The sequence below is a fragment of the Scyliorhinus torazame genome, chromosome 2 (assembly GCF_047496885.1).
Source record: "Scyliorhinus torazame isolate Kashiwa2021f chromosome 2, sScyTor2.1, whole genome shotgun sequence".
Classification (NCBI taxonomy): domain Eukaryota; kingdom Metazoa; phylum Chordata; class Chondrichthyes; order Carcharhiniformes; family Scyliorhinidae; genus Scyliorhinus; species Scyliorhinus torazame.
In genome coordinates, this window is record NC_092708.1 from 261,088,587 (window position 1) to 261,115,908 (window position 27,322).

The 27,322-nt window shown below is 45.1% G+C and overlaps 1 protein-coding gene across 4 annotated transcripts in view; it reads right to left on the bottom strand.

Annotated features, from left to right (window-relative positions):
* The window catches only part of knstrn (kinetochore localized astrin (SPAG5) binding protein), a 45,413-nt gene that overhangs the window by 11,520 nt on the left and 6,571 nt on the right, over positions 1 to 27,322 (bottom strand). For 2 of the 4 annotated variants that reach the window (XM_072486270.1, XM_072486264.1), the window contains exons 2-8: positions 23,563 to 23,674; positions 21,441 to 21,606; positions 15,074 to 15,121; positions 14,211 to 14,310; positions 8,613 to 8,727; positions 7,216 to 7,277; positions 6,309 to 6,383 (exon numbers count right to left, since the gene is read on the bottom strand). In XM_072486270.1, the coding sequence (XP_072342371.1) occupies positions 6,309 to 6,383; positions 7,216 to 7,277; positions 8,613 to 8,727; positions 14,211 to 14,310; positions 15,074 to 15,121; positions 21,441 to 21,606; positions 23,563 to 23,656 (660 nt within the window). In that variant the 5' untranslated portion in view covers positions 23,657 to 23,674. Of the gene's footprint in view, positions 1 to 6,308; positions 6,384 to 7,215; positions 7,278 to 8,612; positions 8,728 to 14,210; positions 14,311 to 15,073; positions 15,122 to 21,440; positions 21,607 to 23,562; positions 23,675 to 25,652; positions 25,744 to 27,322 lie in introns of those variants that run through there. The other 2 variants (XM_072486276.1, XM_072486280.1) reach the window with 2 other exon arrangements.

Below are 27,322 nucleotides of genomic sequence, written 5' to 3' on the forward strand. Positions count from 1 at the left end.
CTCCCGTCCCCCTGCAAACCCTACTCTATCCACCTCCACCTCGTGGATGACCTCAATGCAATGGCCAGAGGCTTGATTGTCAAGGCAAATAAAAGTGGAGCGATTGGTCAACCCTGCCTTGTATCCCTGCCCAATTGGAAGTAACCCAAACTCAGGACATTCGTACGCAAACTCCCGGTGGTGGCCCGGTATAAAAGCTGAATCCATTATATAAATTTTGGCCCAAAGCCAATCCTTCCAAGAATCTCAAATAGGTACCCCCGCTCAACCCTATCAAATACTTTTTCAGCATCCATTTAAATAATCACCTCTGGCTCAGACACTGGGGAGGGGGGCAAAGAAGTTTAACAATCGCTGTATGATGGCCGATAACTGCCAGGCCTTAAATCAGTCTGCTCCTCTGCAATCATCCCTGGAAGGCAGGGCTCCAAACGTATTGCCAACACCTTAATGTCAGCGTTCAACAACGAAATGGGTCGGTACGATCCACATTCCATAGGATCATTATCCTTCTTCAGGATCAGGGAAATCTATGCCGATGTGAACGACAATAACCCCCTGGGACTAGGAATCATTGAACATATCCAGCAACAGTGGGACCAACTGACCCGCAAACTTTTTGTCGAATTTGATAAGGAACCCATCCGGAACCACAACTGTACCCAAAACATCAATTCGGTACACTTCATAACCTCCTCTTGTTCCATCATCGCCTCCAACTTCACCGGAAGGACAACTCGTCCAAAAACTGCATCATTGACAATCTCTCCTCTGGAGGCTTGGACTTGTATAGCTCTTGAGAAAAGGCCTCAAACGCCACATTAACCTTCCCAACAGGATGGAAACCAACCCACCACCCGGGAGGTAGCCTGCTGCCTCAACTGGTGCGCCAAAAGACGATTGGCCTTGCTCCATATTCGTAGAAGGTCCCCCTCGAGCGCGCAGCTGGTTCACTGCCTTGCCCATCGAGAGAAGCCCAAAGTCAGTCTACAGTTTCTTCCTACTTGCCAACAACTCCAGCGTCAGGGGAATTGAGTATTGGTGGTCCACCTCAAGGATGAAATCCACCAGCCTCTACCTCTCCACCGTTCCAAATTTATCCTTATGTGCCTTGTAGGAGATTATGTTCCACCCCACTAACAATCACCTTAAGAGACTGCCACAGTGTGGAAGGTGAGACGGCCTGGATCCTATTGAACTCAATGTAATTCCCAATGATAGGAGGACATACGGTCACAGAATCACTTGTCCGCCAGCAACGCAGCGTCCAATCTCCTGCCCCAGCTCCAACTTCAGGTCCATAAAATGCGGTGCTTGATCAGAAATAACAATCGCCAAGTGCCCCGCCCCTTTCACCCCAGGAAGAGACCTACCCGCAATAAAGTCGGTCCTCCCCTCAATAAAGTCGTCAATCTGGGATAGACCTGACCGATGTGGAAAAGAAAACTACTTCTCCCTGATACATAAAATCTCCACAGGTCTGCCCACCCACCCCCAGCTTTGCCACAAAGACCAATACCGCCTTCGCCACTGCTGATGGACTCAACAGACTTAGGACTTGACCGATCCAACCTAGGATCCAAAACGCATTTAAAGTCTCCCCCCACCTCGCCCAGAATTAGTTGATATGAATCCAAACCCGGGATAGAAGCCAGCACCTTATTGATAATGCCGTTATTATTCAGGTTTGGTGCATGCACATTAACCAGGACCACCCATGTGCCTGCTAACGACCAAATGGCGATTACATACCTCCCGCCTGGGTCCGCCAATATTTTAACAGCTAAAAAGGACACCCTCTTGTTGATCAACATTGCAGCCCCCCCCCCATCCCTACCATCAAAACCAGAATGGTATACCTGCTGCACCCAGCCCTTCCATGACCTTGATCTTTGATCCACAAATGGGTCACCTGCAAAAACACCACATCAACTTTCAAACTTCTCTGGTGCACAAATACCAATGACCTTTTACTGGGCCATTTAACCCCCTTACATTCCAAGTCATCAACCAGACAGGGGGGTCTTCTTTCTGCCCCACCCTCCCCCCAGAATTAGCCATTCTCACCATATAGGGTAATCCAGCAACGGCTCAACGACTGCCGATATCAGGCCCACCAAGATGCTGTCAAACCCCTCTTATGACCAGAATGACGACAAAGAATCAGTCACCATCAGCAGTCTCCACCACCCCAACAATACCACACCCCAATAAACAAACAGCCAAAAGAAGAACAAAGACTCCTATCCACCCCAACCCCCCCCCCACCAATCAAAACAAGAACTAAATTCCTAAACTCACTACTTTAGGTTTTTTCTTTTAGGTAATGAACTGCAGATACCCGCACTACCGTTAACTAACTTTACAGCTAGCAGGGTGACCCCTGCACAGAGTCAAACCAGAAAAATAATCATACCAACAACCAGCCCCCTGCCCAACTTCCAACAAATAGAGGGGAAAAGAAAACCAATCTCTATACCACAAGCAATCCCAAAAAATACAAAACACAAACTCCAAACTTGCCCGGAAACCGCCCCCCCCCAGCAAATCCCCACAATCACATGCCCTCACCCACAATACAAAAATCCCACAATAAATACAGATACAAATGCACCCAACAATTAACAATTAATTCAATCCCAGTCAATGCTTCTTTACATGCTTCGTCCACGTCCTCTCGTGCAATAACGTAATAGTCTCTCGCTTTAAAAGTCACTCGAAGATGAATCAGGTATACCACACCAAATCATTTTTTTTATTTGAAATTTTTTTTTTTTTAAATTCTCCTCCTTTTTCACATTTTCTCCCAAATTTATACCCACCAACAGTAGACAATAATCAGTAACAAATATGTCAATCCCGATATCAATAACAACGATGCCATCCTCCCACCAAACCCCAAACATTAGCCCGCATGTTCACACAAACAAATGACAAAAAGGAATTAGGGATCACCCATAGTCGCCATTAACACACACAGCCTCCCTCCCCCAACCCTCCCACCCACCCACCCCAACTAATGTTCGATGTTATCCAGTTCTTGAAAGTGCATAATGAATAATGCCCATGAATTGTAGAACCCCTCCATCCTTCCCCTCAGTTCAAACTTAACCTTCTCAAGAGTCAAGAATTCCACCAGGTTACCCCGCCACGCCAGGGCACAGGGTGGAGAGGTTGCTCTCCAACCAATCAGGATCCGCCTCCAGGCGATCAACGAGGCGAAGGCTACAACATCTGCCTCCGCACCCGCTTCCAACCCTGGCTGGTCCGACACCCCGAATATGGCCTCCCAGGGGCCCAGGTCCAGTTTCACGTGCACCATTTTAGAAATTACCCTAAAAACCCCCTTCCAGTAATCCTCTAGCTTTGGACAGGACCAAGACATATGAACGTGATTAGCAGGCCTCCCCCTGTAACGTTCACACACATCTTCTACTCCTTCAAAGAATCGGAGCATCCTCGCCCTCGTGAGGTGTGCTCGGTATACCACCTTCAGCTGTATCAGCCCCAACCTAGTGCACGAGGTGGAGGCATTCACTCTCCGGAGCACCTCACAACAGAACCCCTCCTCCATATCCTCTCCCAACTCTTCCTCCCACTTTGCTTTGATCCTTTCCAGTGGTGCCTTCTCCTCTTCCAAAATAGCTCCATAAACCGCCGACACTACCCCCTTCTCCAGTCCCCCTGTCGTCAGCACCTCCTCCAGCAATGTGGAGGCCGGCTCCACCGGGAAGCTCTGTATCTTCTTTCTGGCAAAATCTCGAACCTGCATGTATCTAAACATTTCTCCCTGCTCCAGCCCATACTTCGCTTTCAGCTCCTTCAATCCTGCAAACCGACCCCTAAAAAACAAATCTTTTAGTGTCTTAATCCCCTTCTCCTCCCATTTCCGAAAATTTCTTCCCACTTCCCTGGCTCAAATCTGTGGTTCCCCCAAATCCCTTGACCCTGCCCCCAACCTGAAGTGTTGGCGAAACTGCCTCCAAATTCTCAATGAAGCTATTATTACCGGACTCCGAGTATTTCCCCGGGGCCATCGGGAGTGGCGCTGTTGCTAGTGCTTTCAATCCCGACCCCCTGCACAAACTCTCCTCCATTCTGACCCACTGGGAATCAACCCCTTTGACCCAGCTCCGCACCTTCTCCACATTCGTCACCCAATAGTAATACATCAGATTCGGAAGACCCAAACCCCCCGCCTGCCTTCCCCTCTGTAGCAGCACACCAAATTGAATTTGTACAATGCTGCCTTGGCCTTGTTGAACGCCGCATGCCTTCTAGCCAGTTCTGCTTTCACGTTTAGATATACCCAGATGGCGTGGTCCTCCCATCTATAGTCTCAATGGTCCTTCATCCACCACAGGACCTGTTCCTTGTCTTAGGACCTGTGCAACCTGATGGATGATCGCTCGCTAGATTGGGGCTTCTGCCTTCGAGACCGATGGGCCCGGTCCAATTCGGGAGGGGTTGGCAAACCCCCTCCCCCACCATCTTGGACATATATCCAGAGGATTTGAGCCCTCCAGCAGCCCAACGATTCTTGAAACTTTGCTGTCTGGAGCAGTTTCCCAGATCATCCACCTTGGCATTTAACGTTTTATGCCCTTCAGCCAACAATGCCAACTCCGCCTCGAGGGAAACAATCTGGTCACTATGATCCGAGAGTGCCACCTCCACCCCTTCCATCACCACTCCTCAAAGGCTGCACAGATGAGGGCTCAAGCTTCGTAAAGATCTTCAAACACCGTCTACTGCTGCATTTTGAATTGATCCGCCAAGAAGCTTGCCAGTATCTCAGCCATCCACTGAGAGGCCAAAGTCACAGCAGGAGCTTCCACCATTTTCTCCAACAACGAGGCCCGAGGGGCATTCGAATCTGACGACGATTTTTTTGCCTGTCTGCTGCCTTGTATAGTACTTGTTGGGCATTACTTTATATGGTGACCGTATCCCATTGAACTACTCAAATTCCTCCCAAACAGCACCCATAAACAGGGCAAAAAAGGGCGATTGCTCAACACGTAGTCGCCACCGGAAGTCAGCAATTCTCTGCTTTAAGAACACAATGGGTGTACCGACATAACACTGACTGCAGTAGTTCAAGCTAACAGCTCACTACCATTCCTCCTCCTGCGCCCCCCCCCCCCCCCCCAGACAATTAGGGAGGAAAAGGTTTGCAACACTTTTCCCCCATTTTGATTCAATTTATAAAGTCTATATATGACCATACGAAGTAGGAGTAGGCCATTCAGCCTCTTCTGCTGTGCATTTGATTAAGTTCATGGTTGATCTTTCCCACTGTCCCCATAACTTTGTCAATCAATAATCTAACTTGAACATATTCAATGACCCATCCTCTACTGCAAATTCCAGAGTAAGAGAAAAATATTTTCCTCATCCCAGGCATAAATGGGAGGAGCACTTGTGTTTGAAACTGTATCCCTTGGTTCTCAACTCAGAATGTTTTGCAATACACATGGTCAACACCATGACGATTTCACTCATTTTCTCACAGCATTCTTAGAAACCTCAAATTTAACACATGACAGACAACCCAGAATGAACCATGTTATGCAGTACTTTTGGAAATAAAATTAGTCCCAAGGATGGTGTTTACTGCACTGACAGATTTATTTTGCGATTTGTAACACAAGATCTATATTCAAAAAGAAAAAAAACATTTTCCCCTACTACAAATTGACTCAGTGTTGAAGTGAGACAACAGTTAATCACTTGAAGGTCTCAGCATAAATAGCCTCTGGTGTACCATTGTTTCTCATCAGAAATAGCTAAAAGAACTCCTCTACATTATGTACTACAATCCAACCTATTCATGTCATTAACAGACTCAAATTCCTGCACCGATGCAGTACTGATGCACATGGCTGAGAGATCCTTCCTTTGATAATTTAGAATAATGTGGAAATCCCAGTGAATAGTAGTTACACGAGTAAAAAACAAAAAGTTTGCTGTTCGCTCAGGAAAGTAGTAAGCTCGGTGAAAACAATTTCCACACATTCCACTATGCCCCCACACCTAACTTTTAGTATATAAATACACATTGTTGTCAGATACAGATCATCAGGTCGCATGGATTTATACTCCCTTTAAAATGAGCTGACTATAAGTCTCCTCATAATACTAGCTTTAAATGCATGTGCATAAGAATTTTCTTTTCAGTGTGAAACTATTAATGCAGCATGTTCTTGGTTCGTGGTCAGAGAGGACTCTTAAATCTATACGAAGAATAACCTTTTACTGAGAAACTCGGCATTGTAGTCTTACATTATCTAGCAGCTGGTTCTTACCTGGAGCTTCTCTCTCTTCTCTGCTGTGTATTTGTCCCATGTTTCTAGTTCTGCCTGGAGATTCTCTACGTGTACCTAAATCAGACAGATTACACAGCAATTCTCGGTTTACTTAGTAGCATAAGGGATGATAAAAAAGATGGTGGGTGAGTCGGTAAGTGTTTGATGAGTTTCAATAACTTATGACAACAATGGGTGGGGGAACAGAGAAAACAAAAATCAAACAAAATTATTGCTTTTACTCGCACTATGTGCTCAATAACTTATAATTCCCAAGTGAAAAATAACCTGGACTTTTGGTTCAAATGTGCAACTTTTCTTATTAAAAATATTGTACAAAATGGTTCAGTCCACTGGAGAACTAGGGAATCATTTATTACTTTTAAACTGAGACAAAGTCCATGAGGCATATGTTCTGACAATAACGTTGCCAGACTTACTTTTTGATTTCTCCTTCCTTCCTGTGGTATTATAGTTATTACGGCACCCGATAGGCTGGAGCACCATTGGTGGAAACTGTATGCTTTCTATTGGTTAGGATGTATGGTAGCTCCGCCCTGCTAGACGGGGTATAAGAACCCGTGCCACCCCAGCAGCCTTCATTCTGTACCTGAGCTGCTGGGGAAAACATCTCGCTTATTAAAGCCTTCAGTTGGACTACAACCTCGCTTTAGTGGTCATTGATCGTGCATCAATTCCAAAATGCCTTTCTGGGATACAGTTCCACAAATGGCGAATTGCCCTCAAACTGCATCTAAATGGACAGAAAGCATTGGCAAACTCTCCAACTGTGAAGCAGATCAATGTCGACCATGTCCTTCCCCAACCCCAACCTTTTGCTGTGGACTAATTTTCAAGTTTTGTTGCCCACAAACTAAAAATCAAGAACAAGAAAAATCAATTTTACCATCGTGTCCCTCTGACATGCATTCTTCAGTTCATGGTCTTCAATTATTTTATTGGCTGAAACTGAAAAACACGATGAGAACAGATGTATGGCACATTTTGAACTGGAACCCCAAATCCTTGTTCTCTTGTGTGTACAGAAAATCTGGCAATGTACATGTCCCAGTTGAAGGAAAGAATCGATACAGGAAAGTGTAAATCATCAGCAGTCTCACTTTGAGGGAAAGGAGACAGGCGACATAGTGGCAAAGCGGTTAGCATAGCTGCCTCACAGGTTCGATTCCTGCCTTGGGTGACTGTGTGGAGTTTGCACGTTCTCCAAGTGTCTGCATAGGTTTCCTCCGGGTGTTCCTGTTTCCTCCCACAGTTCAAAGATGTTCAGTTGGGTGGGGTTACAGGGATAGGGCGGTGGAATGGGCCTAGGTAGGGTGCTCTTTTGGAGAGTCGGTGCAGACTCGATGGGCCAAATGGGCTCCTTCTGCGCTATAGCGTTTCTATGAAGACAGCCATCTGTAGAATGTGCGATGGTAAGATTATTGCTTAATCCTGTTCTGTCTGGAGGTGTATGCGTAGGGCAGGAATAACAACACTTTATGTGGCCAACAAAACTAATTCTGTGATACAAATCCACAATGGCTACACAGAAAAGGAAGCATACTTGAGATTTGCACCTAACCAGTATAATTTTAAGGTACTCCGGTACCAAGGTAAAATAAAATAGGTTTCCAATAGATTAAACTACAGCCCACTAATGAACGATTTCAGAGGATAAGATAAGCCGATCTGATTTGAATTCTGTCTTTCTAGATTTGGTAACCCTGAACTGTAACCTTCCACCCCTGGTAACTAAGCAATCAGTTTACTGAAGAGTACAAATACCTGCAAAAATCAGAAGGTATAAAATAAATTCATACTTTGGACATTCACCTGTATTTCATGTCAAACAGATATTATAGCTGTGCAATACTTTTAATAGAAACACAAAAAGTAGTGAGATTTCCTCCCCCCACCCCACCCCATTCACCCCTGGAATGTTGATGTTGTTGCCCATCTCCAATTGCCCCTGAACTGTGTAACTTGCTGGCCCATTTGAGAGCAGTTAAGAGTCAACCACATTACGGTGGGTCTGAAGTCACATGTGGGACAGACCAGGTAAAGATGGCTATCGGTGAACCAGACGGGCTTTATATATAAAAAAATTGATGATAGTTTTATGGTCACCATGGACACAAGTTGAGATTGTGCAGCGTAACAATATATAGTGAAAACAATTTCATGTTACATGCTGGGTTCTGAAGTGCATCCCAAACAGCAACCAAGTAGTGCACATGCATTACAACCTGAATTAGAGTTTATCTATCTCCTTGTAGTGGCAACTACAGGCCTAGTCTGACTTACCAGGATCAATAAGGTTGTTCTCCAGTAAAAATATGCAATTCTGTAGCCTCTTGCTCATTGCTTCCTTCTCAGATTGCAAGCTCTCAGTCTTAACCATTAACTCGTTTGTCTGGTCCTATTAATGAGAAGTGGGATGGTAGTTAAATAGAAATAATACAGCAGGAGATGAGATACGGGCAATTTGGCACTTCGGCCACATGGATTTCCGAACACCAAAACTTAGCCAAACTATTCACTAAAAAATTAAGATACTACAGTTGCTGGCAATTTGAAATAACAGAAAATAGGCTGGCAGAATTTGTGGAGAAAGAAACAAGTTAATCTGAACTGGAAGAAGTGAAAGGTTTCAAAAAGAACAAAAGCAGGGACAAGGAGGGGGAAGAAAAGAACAAAAAAAAGTGTTAGTCAGTCTGCGATGTTAAGCACCAATGGTATCTCTAATGAAAAAGTGAAAACAAGTCTTGATTTCTTCAATGCAAATTTTGTGTTCTACAATCACTTCTCATCCAACACCACTGTGCCACTTATCCTCTTTCTGTGCAGCCTAACAATCAGTGTGGTCTAATAAACAAAACTCCAATTCTAACTTTAGCATGAGGGAACCCTTCCCTAACATGTGATAAGGTAGAAGGCAGGAGCTGCCAAATATATTTTCAGCATTTTCTCTTTTTATTTACCACTACATGGTCTAATATAGGGCAGCACGGTAGCACAGTGGTTAGCACTGTTGCTTCACCGCGCCAGGGTCCTAAGTTTGATTCCCGGCTTGGGTCACGTGCGGAGTCTACACATTCTCCCTGTGTCTACATGGGGTTCCTCCGGGTGCTTCAGTTTCCTCCCACAAGTCCCAAAAGATGTGCTGTTAGGCAATTTGGATTTTCACAGTAACTTCATTGCAGTGTTAATGTAAGCCTACTTGTGACAATAATAAAGATTATTATCTCAATTAAGAACACTCCAAATAGAACCATGGGAAGGAATTTATCGGGCAAGTACAATCATGTTCTTAGAACATACAGTGCAGAAGGAGGCCATTCGGCCCATCGAGTCTGCACCGACCCACTTAAGCCCTCACTTCCACCCTATCCCCGTAACCCAATAACCCCATCTAACCTTTTTGGTTACTGAGGGCAATTTATCATAGCCAATCCACCTAACCTGCACGTCCTTGGACGGTGGGAGGAAACCCACGCAGACACAGGGAGAACGTGAAGACTCCACACAGACAGTGACCCAGACGCTGTGAAGCCACAGTGCTAATCGCTTGTGCTACCGTGCCGCCCATCGTGAATATGTTGTGACTTCCTGAAACTTATTTTGTCCTGCCATTCCATGTCTGATACAGATTTCTATTCCAGTCATTGGAAAAAGCCCCTTTACATCGGTAAGAATAGGGACGGGGATTTAAAACAGGAATTTAGGGAGCTAGGGTGGAAGCTGAGAGCCAGGACAAACCATGTTGTCATCTCTGGTTTGTTGTCGGTGCCACGTGATAGCGAGTTGAGGAACAGGAAGAGAGTGCAGATAAACACGTGACTGCAGGGATGGTGTAGGAGGCAGCGTTTCAGTTACGTGGAAAATTGGAGCACATTCTGAGGAAGGTGGGACCTGTATAAACAGGACGGTTTGCACCTGAACCACAGGGGCACCAATATCCTGGGACAAAAATTTGCTAAGGCTCTTCGGGTGGGGGGGGGTTTAAACTAATTTGTCAGGGGGATGGGTAAACGAGCTGTAGTCCAGAAGCCAATGTTGAGAGTAGTGAGGTACTGAGGAGGGTATCAAGGTCGCAGGAGTGGACTGGCAGGCAGGAAGGCGGGTTGAAGTGTGTCTACTTTAATGCAAGGAGCATCCAGAATAAGGTAGGTGAACTTGGAGCGTGGATTGGTACATGACGGAGACATGGTTAGAACAGGGACAGGAATGGCTGTTGGAAGTTCCGGGGTATAGATGTTTCAGTAAGAGTAGGGAAGGTGGTAAAAGAGGTGGAGGAGTAGCATTGTTAATCAAGGATAGTTTAACGGCTGCAGAAAGGCAGTTTGAGGGAGATCTGCCTACTGAGGTAATATGGGCTGAAGTTAGAAATAGGAAAGGTCACATTGTTAGGAGTTTTCCAAAGGCCCCCAAATAGTAATGGAGATGTGGAGGAAGAAATTGCAAAGCAGATTATGGATAGGTGTGGAGGTCTCAGGGGAGTTGTCATGGGTGACTTTAACTTTCCAAATATTGATTGGAACCTCTATAGGTCGAACAGTTCGGATGGGGGAGTTTTTGTACAATGTGTGCAGGAGGGTTTCCTGACACAATATGTGGATAGGCCGACAAGAGGTGGGGGGGGGGGGGGGGGGGCAATGAATCAGGCCAAGTGTTAGATTTGTTTGTGGGTGAGCACTTCGGAGATAGTGACCACAATTTGGTGTCTTTCACTACTGCAATGGAGAGGGATAGGGCCATACGGCAGGGCAAGGTTTATAATTGGGGGAGGGGTAATCATGATGCGATTAGGCAAGAATTAGGGAGCATAATATGGGAACAAAAACTGTCAGGGAAAGGCACAAATGAAAAGTGGAGCTTGTTCAAGGAACAAATACTGCGTGTCCTTGATAGGTATGTCCCTGTCAGGCAGGGAGGAAATGGCCGTGTGAGGGAACCATGGTTCACAAAAGAGGTTGAATGTCTTGTCAAGAGGAAAAAGGAAGAGTATGTAAGGATGAGATTAATAACTTGGAGGAGGGGGCTGAAGGGTGGGTCAGTAAATTTGCTGATGACACCAAGATTGATGGAGTAGTGGATGAGGTGGAGGGCTGTTGTATGCTGCAAAGAGACATTGATAGGATACAGAGCTGGGCCGAAAAATGGCAGATGGAGTTTAAGTGCGAGGTGATTAATTTTGGTAGGACAAATTTGAATGTGGAATTCTGGGTCAACGGCAGGGTTCTGAGGAATGTGGAGGAACAGAGAGATCTTGGGGTTCATGTCCACAGATCTCTGAAGGTTGCCACTCAAGTAGATAGAGCCGTGAAGAAAGCCTATAGTGTGTTAGCGTTTATTAACAGGGGGCTTGGGTTTAAGAGCCGTGGGGTTATGCTGCAACTGTACAGGACCTTGGTGAGACCACATTTGGAGTATTGTGTGCAGTTCTGGTCACCTCATTATAGGAAGGATGTGGAAGCATTGGAAAGGGTGCATAGGAGATTTACCAGGATGCTGCCTGGATTGGAGGGTAGGTCTTATGAGGAAAGGTTGAGGGAGCTAGGGCTTTTCTCATTGGAGTGAAGGATGAGAGGCGACTTAATAGAGGTTTATTAGATGATGAGGGGGATAGATAGAGTGGACGTTCAGAGACTATTTCCTCGGGTGGATGTAGCTGTTACAAGGGGGCATAACTATAAGGTTCGGGGTGGGAGATATAGGAGGGATGTATGAGGTAGGTTCTTTACTCAGAGTGGTGTTAGAGTGTGGAATGGACTGCCTGCTGTGATAGTGGAGTCAGACACTTAAGGAACTTTCAAGTGGTTATTGGATAGGCACATGGAGCACACCAGAATGACAGGGAGTGGGATAGCTTGATCTTGGGTTCGGACAAAGTTCGGCACAACATCGAGGACCGAAGGGCCTGTTCTGTGCTGTACTGTGCTATGTTCTACACGCACACAAATATAAGTGTACTCTGCTGTAGGGATGGTGTTGATATAGCTGGTCCAGTTAAGCTTCCAGTCAATGCTGACCTTCCAGACGCTGGCAGTGAGAAGTTGGTAATGGTCATGTCTACTATTGAAGTCCAGGGGAGATATCTGAGCTTGTTTGAGATAATTCAGCCACCTCCATAAACTAATCCTGAGAGAACCTGAACATCCAATAATGCAGAGACTCCACTTTCTTAAATTGCATTTTTGAACTGAAACGATGTTGGATGTGGCTAGTCTACTTGAAATTGGACATCATGATTTGCAGAGCAACTTTGATAAAGAGTCATGCAGTAGGCTACTGGGTGAAGTTTCCAAGAGGAAGACAAATATCGAAATTTCTCGAACGTAGGTGAAATGCATTTGTTGTTAGTGACTTGCTTCAGGCTCAGAAGAATTTCCTAAATTGGCTTTGTGGTTCTCTTTTCTCCTCCCATCCCCTACCAATGCATCCTATTCTGTGCTTTGTTTAGGTGATTGTATGCCTGGGGAGGTTGGATGAAAAGTTCAGATGGTGTGAGCTGAACTGGTCAGTTGGTCGCTTTCCTCTTTCGTTTTTTACCCATGTGGTGTTTTTCAGTCCTGGTAGCTCCCATGTTTTCATCTCCTTGGAGGCTCAAAACTGCAGATCAATTTGGAGCACAAGCCGACACTTTCATTTGCTTGTTGAAACGTGCAAACTTGTTGTTATACTAATAAAAGGTTATGATGAAAGACGAGGGGCGGAATTCTCCGACCCCCCCGCCAGGTCGGAGAATCGCCGGGGGATGGCATGAATCCCGCCCTCGCCGGTTGCCGAAGTCTCCGGCACCGGAGAGTCGGCGGGGGCGGGAATCGCGCTGCGCCGGTTGGCGGGCCCCCCCACTCGATTCTCCGGCCCGCGTGGGCCGAAGTCCCGCCGATAAATTGCCTGTCCCGCCGGCATAAATTAAATCATCTACCTTACCGGCGGGACCAGGCGGCGTGGGCGGGCTCCGGGGTCCTGGGGGGGGCATGGGGCGATCTGGCCCCGGGGGGTGCCCCCACGGTGGCCTGGCCCGCGATCGGGGCCCACCGATCCGCGGGCGGGCCTGTGCCGTGGGGGCACTCTTTCCCTTCCGCCTCCGCCACGGTCTCCACCATGGCGGAGGCGGAAGAGACTCCCTCTACTGCGCATGCGCGGGAAACTGTCAGCGGCTGCTGACGCTCCCGCGCATGCGCCGCCCGGAGATGTCATTTCCGCGCCAGCTGGCGGGGCGGAAATTCCTCCGGCGCCGGCCTAGCCCCTCAATGTTGGGGCTCGGCCCCCAAAGATGCGGAGCATTCCGCACCTTTGGGGCGGCGCGATGCCCGTCTGTTTGGCGCCATTTTGGGCGCCAGTCGGCGGACATCGCGCCGTTTCCGGAGAATTTCGCCCTAGATATGTACAGGGCAGATTCCAACTAAAATTTGGATAATTTCATAAACAATCATATCCTCCTTCAAATAAATATCCCTTTTCGAGAAGCAATTTGAAAATTTGTCAGCAGACCACCATACATTTCTATTTGCTTTTATTCCATTCTTAGTACAGAATTTAGTGCAACAGCTGATAGGAATGTACTGGCTAAAAATTTGAAACCAATTAGGAGATGAATTTGTGGATGTCAGTGATTTTATAATATTTATGGGTGTCTTACAGTGAATACAGGTACATATGGTAAATACTTGAATGACTGGTAAGGTAGTGTCTCAGAAACACAGTTTTAAAAGTCAACTCAATGTCACAACTTAATGTACATTTGGTCATTGACAGCTTCAGAAAGTGATCAAACCCAAGACATCACATGTTGGCACTAAAGGGAACAACTTCTTTCATAAATTCAGGTTATGTTTCACAAATGCTTCAAAATTAAATTGGCAGTAAATATACTCAACTAGGAGGAAATGTTACCTTTGCCAACTTCAGTTCCTCCTTTAACTGCTGCTGGGCAACTTCTAAAAGTTGATTTTGGTCTCGGAGCTCTGCTTCAACCACTTTCAAAGCCATATATCTAAAGAAAGATCACCGTGATGAATACAGAAATCTCTTGAACATACACCTACAGGATCTCAACGGCCAACGACTCAGGACAACTACTCCATATGGCTCTCTTACGTTTAACAAAGACATTTTGCAATGATTCTCAGTCCTGTTACTTATACATAATGGAATTGCTTTGGTTTAGTTTCACTCAACCAAGGCCCTGCTTCGCCTCTCTCACAAGAGATTGAAGAATAGCAGGGGTATTACAGTGGACTGGCCAATATTTACCCCTCAACCAATACCACACACAAAAATAATTATCTGGATCTTATCAGATTGATGAGTCTTACACTTCAACAGTACCTCATTGACTACAAAATACTTTATGGCACCCTGTGGTCATGAAAGACACTATGTTGGGCAGCACGGTGGCGCAGTGGGTTAGCCCTGCTGCCTCACGGCGTCGAGGTCCCAGGTTCGATCCCGGCTCTGGGTCACTGTCCGTGTGGAGTTTGCACATTCTCCCCGTGTCTGCATGGGTTTCGCCCCCACAACCCAAAGATGTGCAAGGTAGGTGGATTGGCCATGGTAAATTGCCCCTTAATTGGAAAAAATGAATTGGGTAGTCTAAATTTTTTTTAAAAAATGAAAGACACTATGTAATACAAGTTTTTTTTCATTGAAAAGAAAGCATGGAAGAGTAGCAGAAGGTCTCACTCAAATTGCCTGAAAATAACTGATACAAACCCAACCCATTCTTCATCATAGTTCATCAACAGCCAAAGACTCACTTTTCCATGTCAGCACGAGTCATCCGAGATAATGAGGGCACTTTCTTCCTGAAAAAGAGGAAGATATTAAAAGTCCATCTGAAACACCCAAGATAGGTGGAACAGGTCAGAAAAATGTACTTCTGGAACAATTGAGACACACAAAAATATATCATAGCACATCAGTAAGTCATTTTCAAAAATGCCAAGTTACCTAATCCACAACTATCCCAGCATTTATTAACCAAAAAGGGGTAGCCCAAATTATTACGGCAGTGATTTTAAAGTGCTTAAACTGCACCAGAGCCAAGCAAGCAACACAATGCATAAATAAAGAATGTATAATGATGTATTTGCATCAGTAATCCTATGACCATGTAATTCCTTTAAATTAGAAATCTGTAGCACAAATGTTTTCGGAGTGCCATCAAGAGCAAGCAAGGAATTTATTTAGCCTCAAGGTTAAAATCCTGCTCAGCTGGCGATCAGCAGCACCACCCACATCTGCAGACTGGCTGGCAGACCTATTGGAATTTCTCCATCTGGAGAAGATCAAATACACCATCCGAGGATCGGATGAGGGCTTCCACAAAGCGTTGGAGCCATTCATCAATCTGCTCCAAGACTGGTTTGAAACCAACTATTAGAACGGGGAGGGGGAATGCATGGGAACCACCAGGGCCACAGAAAGCAGACAAGAATGATTGGGTGGGTGGGAGAAGAGGGGAGAGACCCAAGGAAACGGCAGGAGGGAACCCAGGGAGAGATGGTTACGAGGGCTAGAGGGTCCCCTACAAAGCTATAAGAGCAAAACAAACTACAAAACAAACCATCTACAGCGAAGGAAAGGGCCTAAGGTAGGACCTGGAGACAGTAGAAGGGGAAAGAGAGAAAGAGCAGGGGTGCCGAAAAGGAACAGCGTGTAAATTGTAAATCCTAACGGTCCTATTCATCCCTTGTACAGTGTAAAAATGTGAACCAATAAAAATATTTATTTAAAAGCTGCAGAATTGTGACTACTGAAGGCTGCACTGTCAACAAACAGATCGAGGTTAAACAAAAATATACTAGATCTGAACCTGCTTAATTCATGCATGCTTAAATATTTTAGTACAACTCTAATAGGTACACGCCACATTTTGCTTCAACTCAATATCTATAGCTTCTGCTCGGCCATGGGACCAGGCACACAGACAGTTAAAGAACCTGACTGACAAACATTAGTTTTGTTAAGGATCATCAACTCTGTGAAAGACTATCTTTAGTCTGCCTGAAACTTATTGTTCATCCAGTGCAAAAAGTTGTCTCCGACCGAGTGTTGGCAGACATTCCAAAGCCCAGGACTATGCGCTGAGGGATGCACTAAAGCTTGGGGCAGCCGGCGCAGAGGCGCAATTGGGAAAGATCACTGTCTAATGTCTGTCAGTCATTAGAGGAGATTTGTATAGAACCCCTCAAGGCTGTATGACAGGCATTGAATGTATAAAGTGAATATTACATGTAGCACACTTGTATCAAAGCACCCGAGTGCATCTTGATCTATATAGACAACGTATTACCATTTCACAATTGTAATAACCATTTTAAAATGTCTGTAATGATTTTTTGACTGTACTGAAGCACCTCAACATAATCAATGTAGTAAACCTAAATATTATTACACTGTGATGGCCATTTTGAAATGTTTTGTAACTTTCTTACAGATATTTTACAAATAAAGTTTTTTTTGCAAAAATAAACCTGATTAGTGCAAGTTCGTGCAAAGAGTATGAAGTAACAGTTAAAGAAGGTATCAAACGGGCAAAATTGCAACACAAGGTTAGACGATGAAGCAGGAGGTCATTTAGAAATTGGAGTTCAATGACTGTTACATGCAATCTTCTAAGAATTGCAATGCATTTTGGGTGCTGACTGCTTATGTTGGAATCCAACAATTTATTTTCTTTTTTATATATTTAGAGTACCCAATTATTTTTTTCCCCAATTAAAGGGCAATTTAGCATGGCCGGTCCACCTCTCCTGCACGTCTTTGGGTTGTGGGGGTGAGACCCACGCAGACATGGGGAGATTGTGCAAACTCCACGCAGACAGTGACCCGGGATCGAACCCGTCGTGAGACAGCAGTGCTAACCACTGCGCCACCATGCTGGCGCCCCCACCCCCCAATCTTGTTACAAACTAAAGCACGCACTTCATTGTAAGTGAGAGCAGCTGCTACTAACTGGGAAAAGAAATACTCAAGAATAATTGCCTCATAAGAATTGAATCACACCAGTTTTGGTTTGGGGGGGGGGGACTGACTCCAGATTCGTCCTTTACTCAAAAGTATGAACATTGACTTTTGCACAGACTTAAAGTATACTCCTTTGGCTCTTAATAAACTTGTAAGTGATTGGTTCCTGCATCCATAAACCTAAAAAAAAATGACTGCAGTATTCTGAACTGGCTCAAGTTAGTGAGAACAGGGCAACAGTAACTAAATGACACAGACCAGTTGGCCACAATTTTAACTCACAATTTGTGTCATGTTAACTTTCAGCAAAAATGGTGATTCAATTGGCCAGAGTTCTTCCGCATAAAGAAAACAGAGTCAATCAGAACAGCAGTAATGGTCATCGCCTGCTGCAAGTGTGCGTCAACATAAAACTAGGAGACAGCCCTGCTGCAATGCCCCAACTTGGGAATTCTTGCCAACACTCAGTCTGGACTTGCATGAAGAACGACTAGTGGGCAAAGAGCCAGAGGGAAATCAGCATCAACGGTCATATCTCAATGACCAAGACCGTAGGAGGGAAAATTATTGTACTCCAAAGATATGGAATTTATTTGTAATACAATTGAATCTGTAGTGAAGTCCTGCAGATCTTTTAGTTGATGTTGGGAAATCTACATATATTACATCGTGATTTGATTAAAAAAATAATGAATGTGTTAAACTGAATCTCTATTGCTTCACAAAGATAAATTCTGATGTTTATGGACTTAAAAGCAAGGGTCGAGGAATGTGTGACTAGTATCTGAATAAGGATGTAGGAACTGTTAATGGCCAGTATTTAGGGAGGTGCTCAGCAATCTGCCATTTTCTCTTCTCCTAATACAAGGTACTTTTGCTCAACCTTTTCCCCCACACAAGGCCATGTAGTTAACTGAGCCGGGATGTCAAAGTTAGCTCCTTCTGCTCCTTCAAGGTGTCGTAAATAAACTTTCATGGACTCTCTCAAGATTTTATTGTGGATAACAGTATTTTCAACCAGAAGTTTGTAGTTTTGCTGTTAAATGATCTTTCTGTGACAGCAAATAGTTATGGTTCTGGTTCAGCCTCTAATCAATCAATGATGCTGGATGAGGAGGTAAGGAGAGGGGGGCTGATGGGTTATGATCTGAACTTAGTTCAGAACCACTTTAGAAATGTTAGAATTGTAGATGGTTACAACGCAGGAGACAGCCATTTGGCTCAGCATGTCAGTGCCAACTCTCTAATAGACCAATTAACCTAGTCCCAATCCCCTGTCTTTTCCCCCAAAGCCCTGAAAATCTTTCTTCAGATTTAAAAAATGCACAATTGAATCGGTCTCCACCAAACTCTCAAGCAGTGCATCCTTCATGATTTTCTATAAGTTTCTCAAATCGTCTCCCAAACGTATCTTCTCGAAAAAGATTCCACACTTCTTCAATGTATCCACATAACTGAAATCACTCACTGGAACTGAAGCCCCTCACTGGAACCATTCTCATGAAATGCTATCTGCACTTGCTCTAAAGCCTTCACATCCTTCCTAAAAAGTGCGGTGCCCAGAACTGGATGCAATACTCCAGTTGACGACAAACCAGGGTTTTATACAGGCTTTCACCACTGGAGACCATAGTCTAAGCTCTATTAACTGGGATTTGAACCCCTCAATTATTGACTCAGAAGTGGGAATGCCAACACCAAATCAAAGGTACACTCGCAAAGAGGTGCATTGATAAATTAAAACAAACGGTTGGGCTCTCATTTCTTCTAACTAGTGACCACTGTTGCAAAACACATGTCTGCGCAATTTGGTGAAGGCAAGATCAGGGTCAGCTATGATATTCCCTCAATTGATCTCTCAGTAAATTACCAATCAGCTCTTACTTTGTGTGAGCATAAACAGCAAGATTGGCATACGTGGAGGTGTGCTATTGTGATCCATTGAGGCCAATAACATTTCGAAAGAAATTTGAACTTCCAGTTTATAGCTGGAAAGGATGACATGACAAGATTTCACATTATAAAAAAATTTACTGTAACAAATTACTGGGAAAAAAACACTATTGACTAAGTTTCACTTTCCTTTTGAAGGAAACATTAGTTTTAAACTAGTATTGTTTAAACTGTTCCGAAGAAGTGTCGTATTGAGACTCAAAATTAACTATATTTCTCTTGCCAAACAGATGTTGGCCAGTATAGAGCACCCTCTAGTGATCTAAATGAATAAAACCACATTATCATGGCTGCATTTTAGTGCCATGTATTCAATAGAATAGGCATCATTACGCATGCATTTAGGCACTATAAAAACCTTTGTATAAAACTCTGTAAATATGAAATTGAATAGGAACTTGTTCTTGAAAATGCTCAAAAGGAATGGAGTCAAGTGAATTCCTTGCAGTTCAAAGAATAAGGAATGGAATGAAATGAATTCCCTGCAGTTCAAGAAAGAATAATTCTGCGTGCATTACACTTTTCTTGTGGGGGCTGTCATTATGTTTGACTGGGACTAGCTTCCGGTATCTGAGGGTCCAGGTGGTTCAAGATTGGGTGTGGCTGTGCAAATTGAATTACACTAGCCTGGTGAACAGGGTCAGGGCGATCGACAGAGGTGGGACAGCCTTCTGATGTCGTTGGATGGCGGGTTCAATCCATAAGATGAATATTTTGTCATAATTTGTGTCCTTATTTCAATGCCTCCAATTTTTCTATCCAAGTAGTTTTTTTCGGGGGAATGAGTGGCTCATAAATGGGTAGGGAGAATTCCTCGGATTCAAAGGGGGGTCTGACAGAGGGATAGGTTGGCTGGGGGGGCTGCCAAATTTGATGTTTTATTATCAGGCGGCTAATGCGAAGAAGGTGGCGTGGGGATCAGGACGTTATTTGGATATGAATGAAGTTTGGATCGTGCAAAGGATATAGCTTGGAGGCACTGGTGACTGTGTCTCCGCCGTTTGCCCCAGCAAAATATATTCTTCGAACCTAGTGGCCGTCTCCACTTTGAAAATATGGTGGCAACTCAGTCAACATTTTAAGTGGAGGGCAATGTCAAGCTCTGTTTGAGCCGGCAAAATTGGATCCCACATGGAGGGGAGGCAGGGGGGAGGAGGAGGAGGAGGAAAAGATAAGGGGCTGGAGAGGGTGAGGAATTTGTTTTAGGGAGGGGCGGGGGCACTTTGTCAGATTGGAGGAGTTGAAGGAGAAAGCAGGCCTTGGGGATATGGATACCAGGTACGGGACATTGTTCGGCAGACATTTCCGACATTCCTGGTTAGAACGTGAATGTTTTGCGGGGGTTGCAGATAAGTGTGAGTGGTGTTCGAGAGGGCTTGCGAGCCAAACACACATGTTCTGATCCGTCCTGTTCCAAATGGATGGGCTTTTGAAGGGTCTTTTTTCTGCACCATATCGGCAATCCTGAATGTTTGTTCGTAGCTATATTTGGGGTGTCGCACCAGCCAAAGTCAAGGACAATGAGGAGGCAGATACCCTGGCATTCGCCTCATTGATTGCTCGGTGGAGGATTCTGCTGTGTTGGAGGTAGGCGATGCCACCTGGTGCCTCAGAGCAGCAAGGTGACTTGGAGTTTCTGTACCTTGAGAAGGTCAAGTTCACTGTGAGGGGGCCGATTGATGGGTTTGGCTGTGAAATGAAATGAAAAGAAAATTGCTTATTGTCACAAGTAGGCTTCAAATGAAGTTACTGTGTGAATGACGTCCGTTCATATTTCACTTTAAGGAATTGGCCACTGTTAGCGTTGGGGTGGGGGGTTGTATTTTCATTAAGGGGGCTATTGTTACAGTTGTTGGCTGTTTTGTTTCTGGTGTTGATACATGAGTTAGTTTGTTTTGCAAATTTTTGGATATGGAGGTTACAAATTCAATAAAGATGTATATTTTTTAAATGATTCTTTTCTCCCCAATCTTCACTTTTCCTTTATTGATTTGGAACATCTAAAAGAAAACATGTGCAAATAAAAAAGGATCATTGTCAGCAAATGGAGACAGTCAGAATAGCAGCATCCATCTCACTTATAAAGTCAGTTCGTATAAAGACACAAGTTTATAAAACCTCATTTAACTTGCCAAGTTGAAAACACCCTTGTATCCCAAGGTGTAATTTACACTACTCAGCTTGATACATGGTACACTTTACCTTTTGTTTAATGTCACTTTACATGGCTTTGAAGCTGCCTCAAACATGACAGCGCTAGATGACGACATTTTGTGTGAAAAATTAAATGCCCGAGGTAAATCTCTCTCAAATTTTGGAAGCATTGGTTTCGCAGGGAGATTTCTCATTGAAGGCTGCAAGACTCTATCTAAATTGGGAAAGAAATGGTAAATTAGGTAAACGTGAAGATCACCCAGTTGCTGCTACATGCTAGAAGTGTGACAAATCGCTTGCGTCAAGACATTGTGATAAAAAGGAAAATTAAGGAATCCAATTAATCGGGAATGTGTTTTGGTGGGTGTAGGATTAAGAGAGCAAATTACCTTTTAAAAACGGGAATTGGTTAGACAGATTGGTTGAGATGAAGGAACAAATGTCTTTAATATGCGGGTTAGCCTGACAACATCATAACAGTTGAGAATAATAATAGGGCATAGGAGTTCAGGAGTTACAGCAAAGATGGTAAAAAGTTCAAAAGTGACAAATGAGGGTGAATTTCTAAAAGGGTGATCTCATCGAAGACCCATCTTAGGGACCTCCAAGACGGGCATTTCAGATAAGGAATGGCAAGAAGAAAAAGCAGCGCATCAGTGGTAGAGTTCATCCGATAGAGTGCTGGTCCCAAGGGAAGCGGTGTGTTCATTCCAACCCAGGAAGTAACTGTACAACCACTGTCTTTATTGAAACCAGAAGCAACCCCACAAAAGATATGTATGCCAAATGTGATGACTATTTATTGTTATTATTGCTTATAGTTTAAAACATATGGGATGTTGTTTGAGAAGTTTATGTCTAAGGTTAGGAAAGTAGAGGATTCAGAACTTTAATCTTAAAGTAATCTTTAAAGTCATCTTTATTGTCACAAGTAGGCTTACATTAACACTGCAATGAAGTTACTGTGAAAATCCCCTAGTCACCACATTCCGGTGCCTGTTCAGGGACACTGAGGGAGAATTCAGAATGTCCAATTCACCCAACAAGCACATCTCTAATTCTCATCTACTTCAAGATGGTAATCCCCGAGAAGGTTCGCGACCTGGGAATCTCTTCTGATACATGGAGGGCTGCCAGTCCAAACGTTGGATTTGTTTCAGTGGAGATGAGGGAATTTTGCTTCGTATCTACTATCGAGAACTGCAAATCTTCTTTCTTCACACTGCATTAGGCGGAGCTTAGTTTATCTTCTTGGGGTGAGCATTGTTCCACCATATAGCCTCAACTTTACCCTTGAGTAACTTCATATGGGCCAATGAATGTTGCACCAGTGTCTGACAGAATCACAGAATACTACAGTGTAAAAGAGGCCTATCGAAAGTGCACCGACGCATGAAAGGCCCTGATCTGCCCATCTAATCCCACTTGCCAGCACTTGGCCCAGAGTGTTGAATGTTATGGAGTGTAAAGTACTCATCCAAGTCTTTTTCTCCATCGTCTTGTGCTTGTAGACCTGAACTGCCTCTCAGTGCAATGCCTCGTCAGTTCTCCCATCAATACTCTTCAAGTTATGGTTAACCACTTCAGGTCTTCTGCGCATGTCAGTGGCGTTGAGAGCAAGTTTTTCTTCTCAGCAGACGTGCTCTCATGGCAGGACCTCTTGTTCCGAACATAATCCCATCTCTGATCAGATCATCCTTCAGCTGCTCTAACTACTGATTCAGCTCGACATCTCAGTGCAGTCACTTACTGATCAACATTCTACCACTCCTCCTAAGAATTGGCATTGAACATGTCCTTTCATAAATAACATGAATAGAGGTTCAAAGTGGGTCTTCAAGGCTTCCAAAATGTCATAAGGTTGGCTTTTCTACTCCTCAGTATGTCCCCAGCATGAGTGGCTGCTCTTACTTGTTCAGATTTTATTCAAAGTTGCCAATTGAAGTTTTAATTATTCTCTGCTCTTTCTTACAGCAACTGGCTCTCCTACAGCTCAATTTCAACTGCATACTTCTGACACCATGTTTCATGCGGCGGACAAAATGGCTTCTGCCTCAATTCTTTATTTTATCAAAGATGATCTTAGAGGTCATATGACTACGGTAGATCACAGAACGCATAAGGCAACAGTGTACAATGGCATTTCTCCAAACATATACACCAAGTTTACCTGTTCTGAATATCTTGGCAATCGGGGCCTCCAATGGAGGCATTCCAGCAAGTGTGTGCCTCGGTTGGTAAACAGGTAATCTGGATCGCTGCATCTCTTCAGGCAGACAGTACTGTAAAAATATAACATTGTGAAGGAGGACGACATACAGAACATAGACCCAAACAATCTTGCTGCATATTCACTTCCAACTTTAAACCTGAACTGCTTCCACATTGTGGAGCACAGTTTGCACTGTTTCACCCGTGGCCGGAGGAGAGGTCAGCTACAACTCCACATTTCTTTTTAAAAAAAATATAAATTTAGAGTACCCAATTCATTTTTTCCAATTAAGGGGCAATTTAGCGTGTTCAATTCACCTACCTTGCACATCTTTGAGTTATGGGGGCCAAACCCACGCAAACATGGGGAGAATGTGCAAACTCCACATGGACAGTGACCCAGAACCGGGATAGAACCTGGGGCCTCAGGGCCGTAAGACTGCAGTGCTACCACTGCGCCACCGTGCTGCCCTAACTCTACATTCCTAATGGGAAGCCATATTTGCAGGGAATACGGATGAGAGATGGTGCTACAAGACTTGTATTATTCCCACAAACTGCAGACAATGGGCTTCTGAACTACCCCAAACGTTTTATTAATCTAAAATCCACCGAGAATGCGAACAACAACCCACTATGTCCTCCCTGTGAAGCACTCCTTGCCCTGGATATATAATCAAATGCTGCAGGAGCAGAACCCATGTTGGGCTATGATTCCCACTGTTCTCCAGTTACTTGTTCAAGCAACCCGCCACATGCAAGCATTAAGAATTAACCTTTACTATGGGGATCACAGTGCAACTCAGTTTCATAATCAGACAACTGAACATAAGGAAGAATGGGAAACGTAGTCCCAATATGGTATGTGAAGCCAATTTTAGTATCCCAAATTTTTAGTACCCAGCTAACACCATGCATGTATTGAACCTGGGATATGTATGTGTGAATAACAGCACCACACTTGGTATTAATCACTCGGCTAGGGTTGGCTGAAAAAAAAAGCAACAAATACAAGTGCACTCACTCAATCTGAGTTTCTGCAATCTTTCATGTCCCACCAATTTAGGTGTGTGCTCAGAGACTCAGAAGTTTAAGGTTTTCTGAATGGATTATCTAAATACTGGAAACAAAAACCTAAAGAATGTAACTCCAAGTCTATTCTTAAAGTACATGATGTTAAAACCAGTACCCTTCCCACCAGAGAGAATTTCAAAACTCCATCACCGATATTCACAACCACTTACTCCTTGACCGTGCCATCGCACCTGTCTTGCTGGTTTCTTTGTATCAATCACAGGCCAGGCCATTTTTGATCACTTACATCAATGACCATCCATATTCCCCATGTCACACACTACCCTATCTCAGTTTGTTCCAGTGGGGATATTAACAGTCACCCAATTCGGTGAACAACTGCACTTCCAAAATTGAAAGTTTAGCCACAGGCCCTCCGTTTGCCATCGCATTTCTGCAGCTACTGATTTGCCCAACTCCATCCCAATTAGGGCAGCATGGCGCAGTGGCAAGCACTGCTGCCTCACGGCACCCTGGTTCGATCCCGGCCCATGTGGTTTGCACATTCTCCCAGTGTCTGCGTGGGTCTCCCCCCCACAACCCAAAAAGATGTGCAGGTAGGTGAATTGGCCACTCTTTTGAGGTCCACCAACAAAATAGAAGAAAGGAAACAAACTTAGGGACAAAGCAAAAAGGGCAGCTCCTGTTAGGGGCACTGCCCGAACATAACAAAGATCAACGGAACCTTAAAAACATCAAATGAGAGTGCAATTAAAGGGGCCAATAAAGCACCCCAACCCCTGTGGGGTCCACCAGGCACAGAAGGTCCCCGTGGGCACATTTCTGGGGACACCCGGCCTTGCAAAAGGGACAGTCAGGTTGGACGACCCCCTCGGTCGCCCATTGCCTGGACCTATAAATGGCTTGCTTCGCCAGGCCCAGGTACACAAGGAGGTCCTCCGCCTTCCCTGCCCCTCTCTGCACCGGGTGCCCGTAGATAAGAATAATCTGTATTATTGTCACAAGGAGGCTTACATTCACACTGCAATGAAGTTACTGCGAAAATCTCCTAGTTGCCACAATCCGGCGCCTGTTTGGGTACAGCGAGGTAGAATTCAGACGTGGGGCTGAAGTGCAAACAAAACTTCAGCAAAATATTTGACAAAAACTAAAAAGGGGGTGCAGCCTATAACACGTAACATAGACATGGTCCATGGACTCCACAAGACCCCAAAAATGGCAGGCTTCTTGGGAGTCCGTGAACTGGTGCAATCGGTGGTTGTACGGCACTGTTGGATGCAACACCCTCCACCCCAGTTCCCCAAAATTGATGGGGCGGACTCCTCCATAGAGGGACCTCCGCCGGCGGATGGGAACAAGGCACGCCATGGCATGTCTGGGTGATGGGCAAGGAGTTGAAGGTATTGCAGCAGCAGCCCACACAGGAAAACCCTCCGTGCAATGTGAAAAGGCACTGAGGGCATTTCGGCAAGGATTGTGGAGCACCAGCAGCCAAGAGGAGTGTCGGGGCCTGAGGCCAATGTGGAATTCCATCCAGGCAGGGACTCGCCCAGACTGGATACCACCGCACACCAGCATATCCTCCAGACCGCGAGTGGCATCGGGTCCGAGCACAACCGTTTTGAGGTCTCGGATAGCATTGGCCGTGAGCCGGACATCCTCTGCCACGCGTTGGCCAAGTCGTGGGGTGTCATCTGCCACCCAGCATGTCCCTGATCCTGGTCACTCTGGCAGCCACAGCTCGCTCCTCCGCCAGCCACTCAAAATGGTGTTGGTGGAGGTGCAGATTCCCGAGTAGATGTTCCAGACCTGGTAAAAGACGGCAAGCGCTTGGAAAAGGGTAACGGAGACCTTGCAGATCTATGGACAGGAGCTGCACGTCATAATTCAGCCGTGCACCTGGCAGAAGAACTGCGTCACCAGGGCACATCATCGTGGAAAGGACTCAACGTCAAGGTATCGCTGCAGGGTCTGAAGGCAGAAGGTCGCCACTTGGGTGCGACAGCACACCAGCGGCTGGCGACCCACCCTAAGCGGGAGACTCACAACCTCAGCTGCGACCCAGTGCAGTCTCTTGTCCCAGAAGAATCCTACAAACATTCTCTGGACCTTTGTGACAAAGTCAGGGGGGTGAGCCAAAGTGAACAGCCAGTACCACAACATGGAGGCTATCAGCTAGTTTATGATGAGAATTTGATCCCTGTTTGATAACACATGGGAGCAGTTCCATCCACTTAGCTGGCCAGAATTCATCAACCGGGCAAAGATGGACTCCCAAGTAGAGGAGACTGGTATTGCTCCAGGTGAAAGCCTGAGCTCCTCTGGGAGGGGATCCATCTGCCACGGACCAACCAGGAGTCCGGAACACTTGGCCTAGTTGATCCTGGCAGAGGATGCAGTGGAGTACACAGCCTAGCACTCTCACATCCTCTGCACATCAGCAGAGTCAGTGAACATGAGGAGCACGTCTTCAGCATAAGCAGAGAGGACCACCCTAATACCCATTCCACGCAGAAGCAGTGCCGATAATCTCCTCCGCAGGAAAGGTTCCACGCAAATGAAATGAAAATGAATGAAACGAAAATCGCTTATTGTCACAAGTAGGCTTCAAATGAAGTTACTGTGAAAAGCCCCTAGTCGCCACATTCCGGCGCCTGTTCAGGGAGGCTGTTACGGGAATCGAA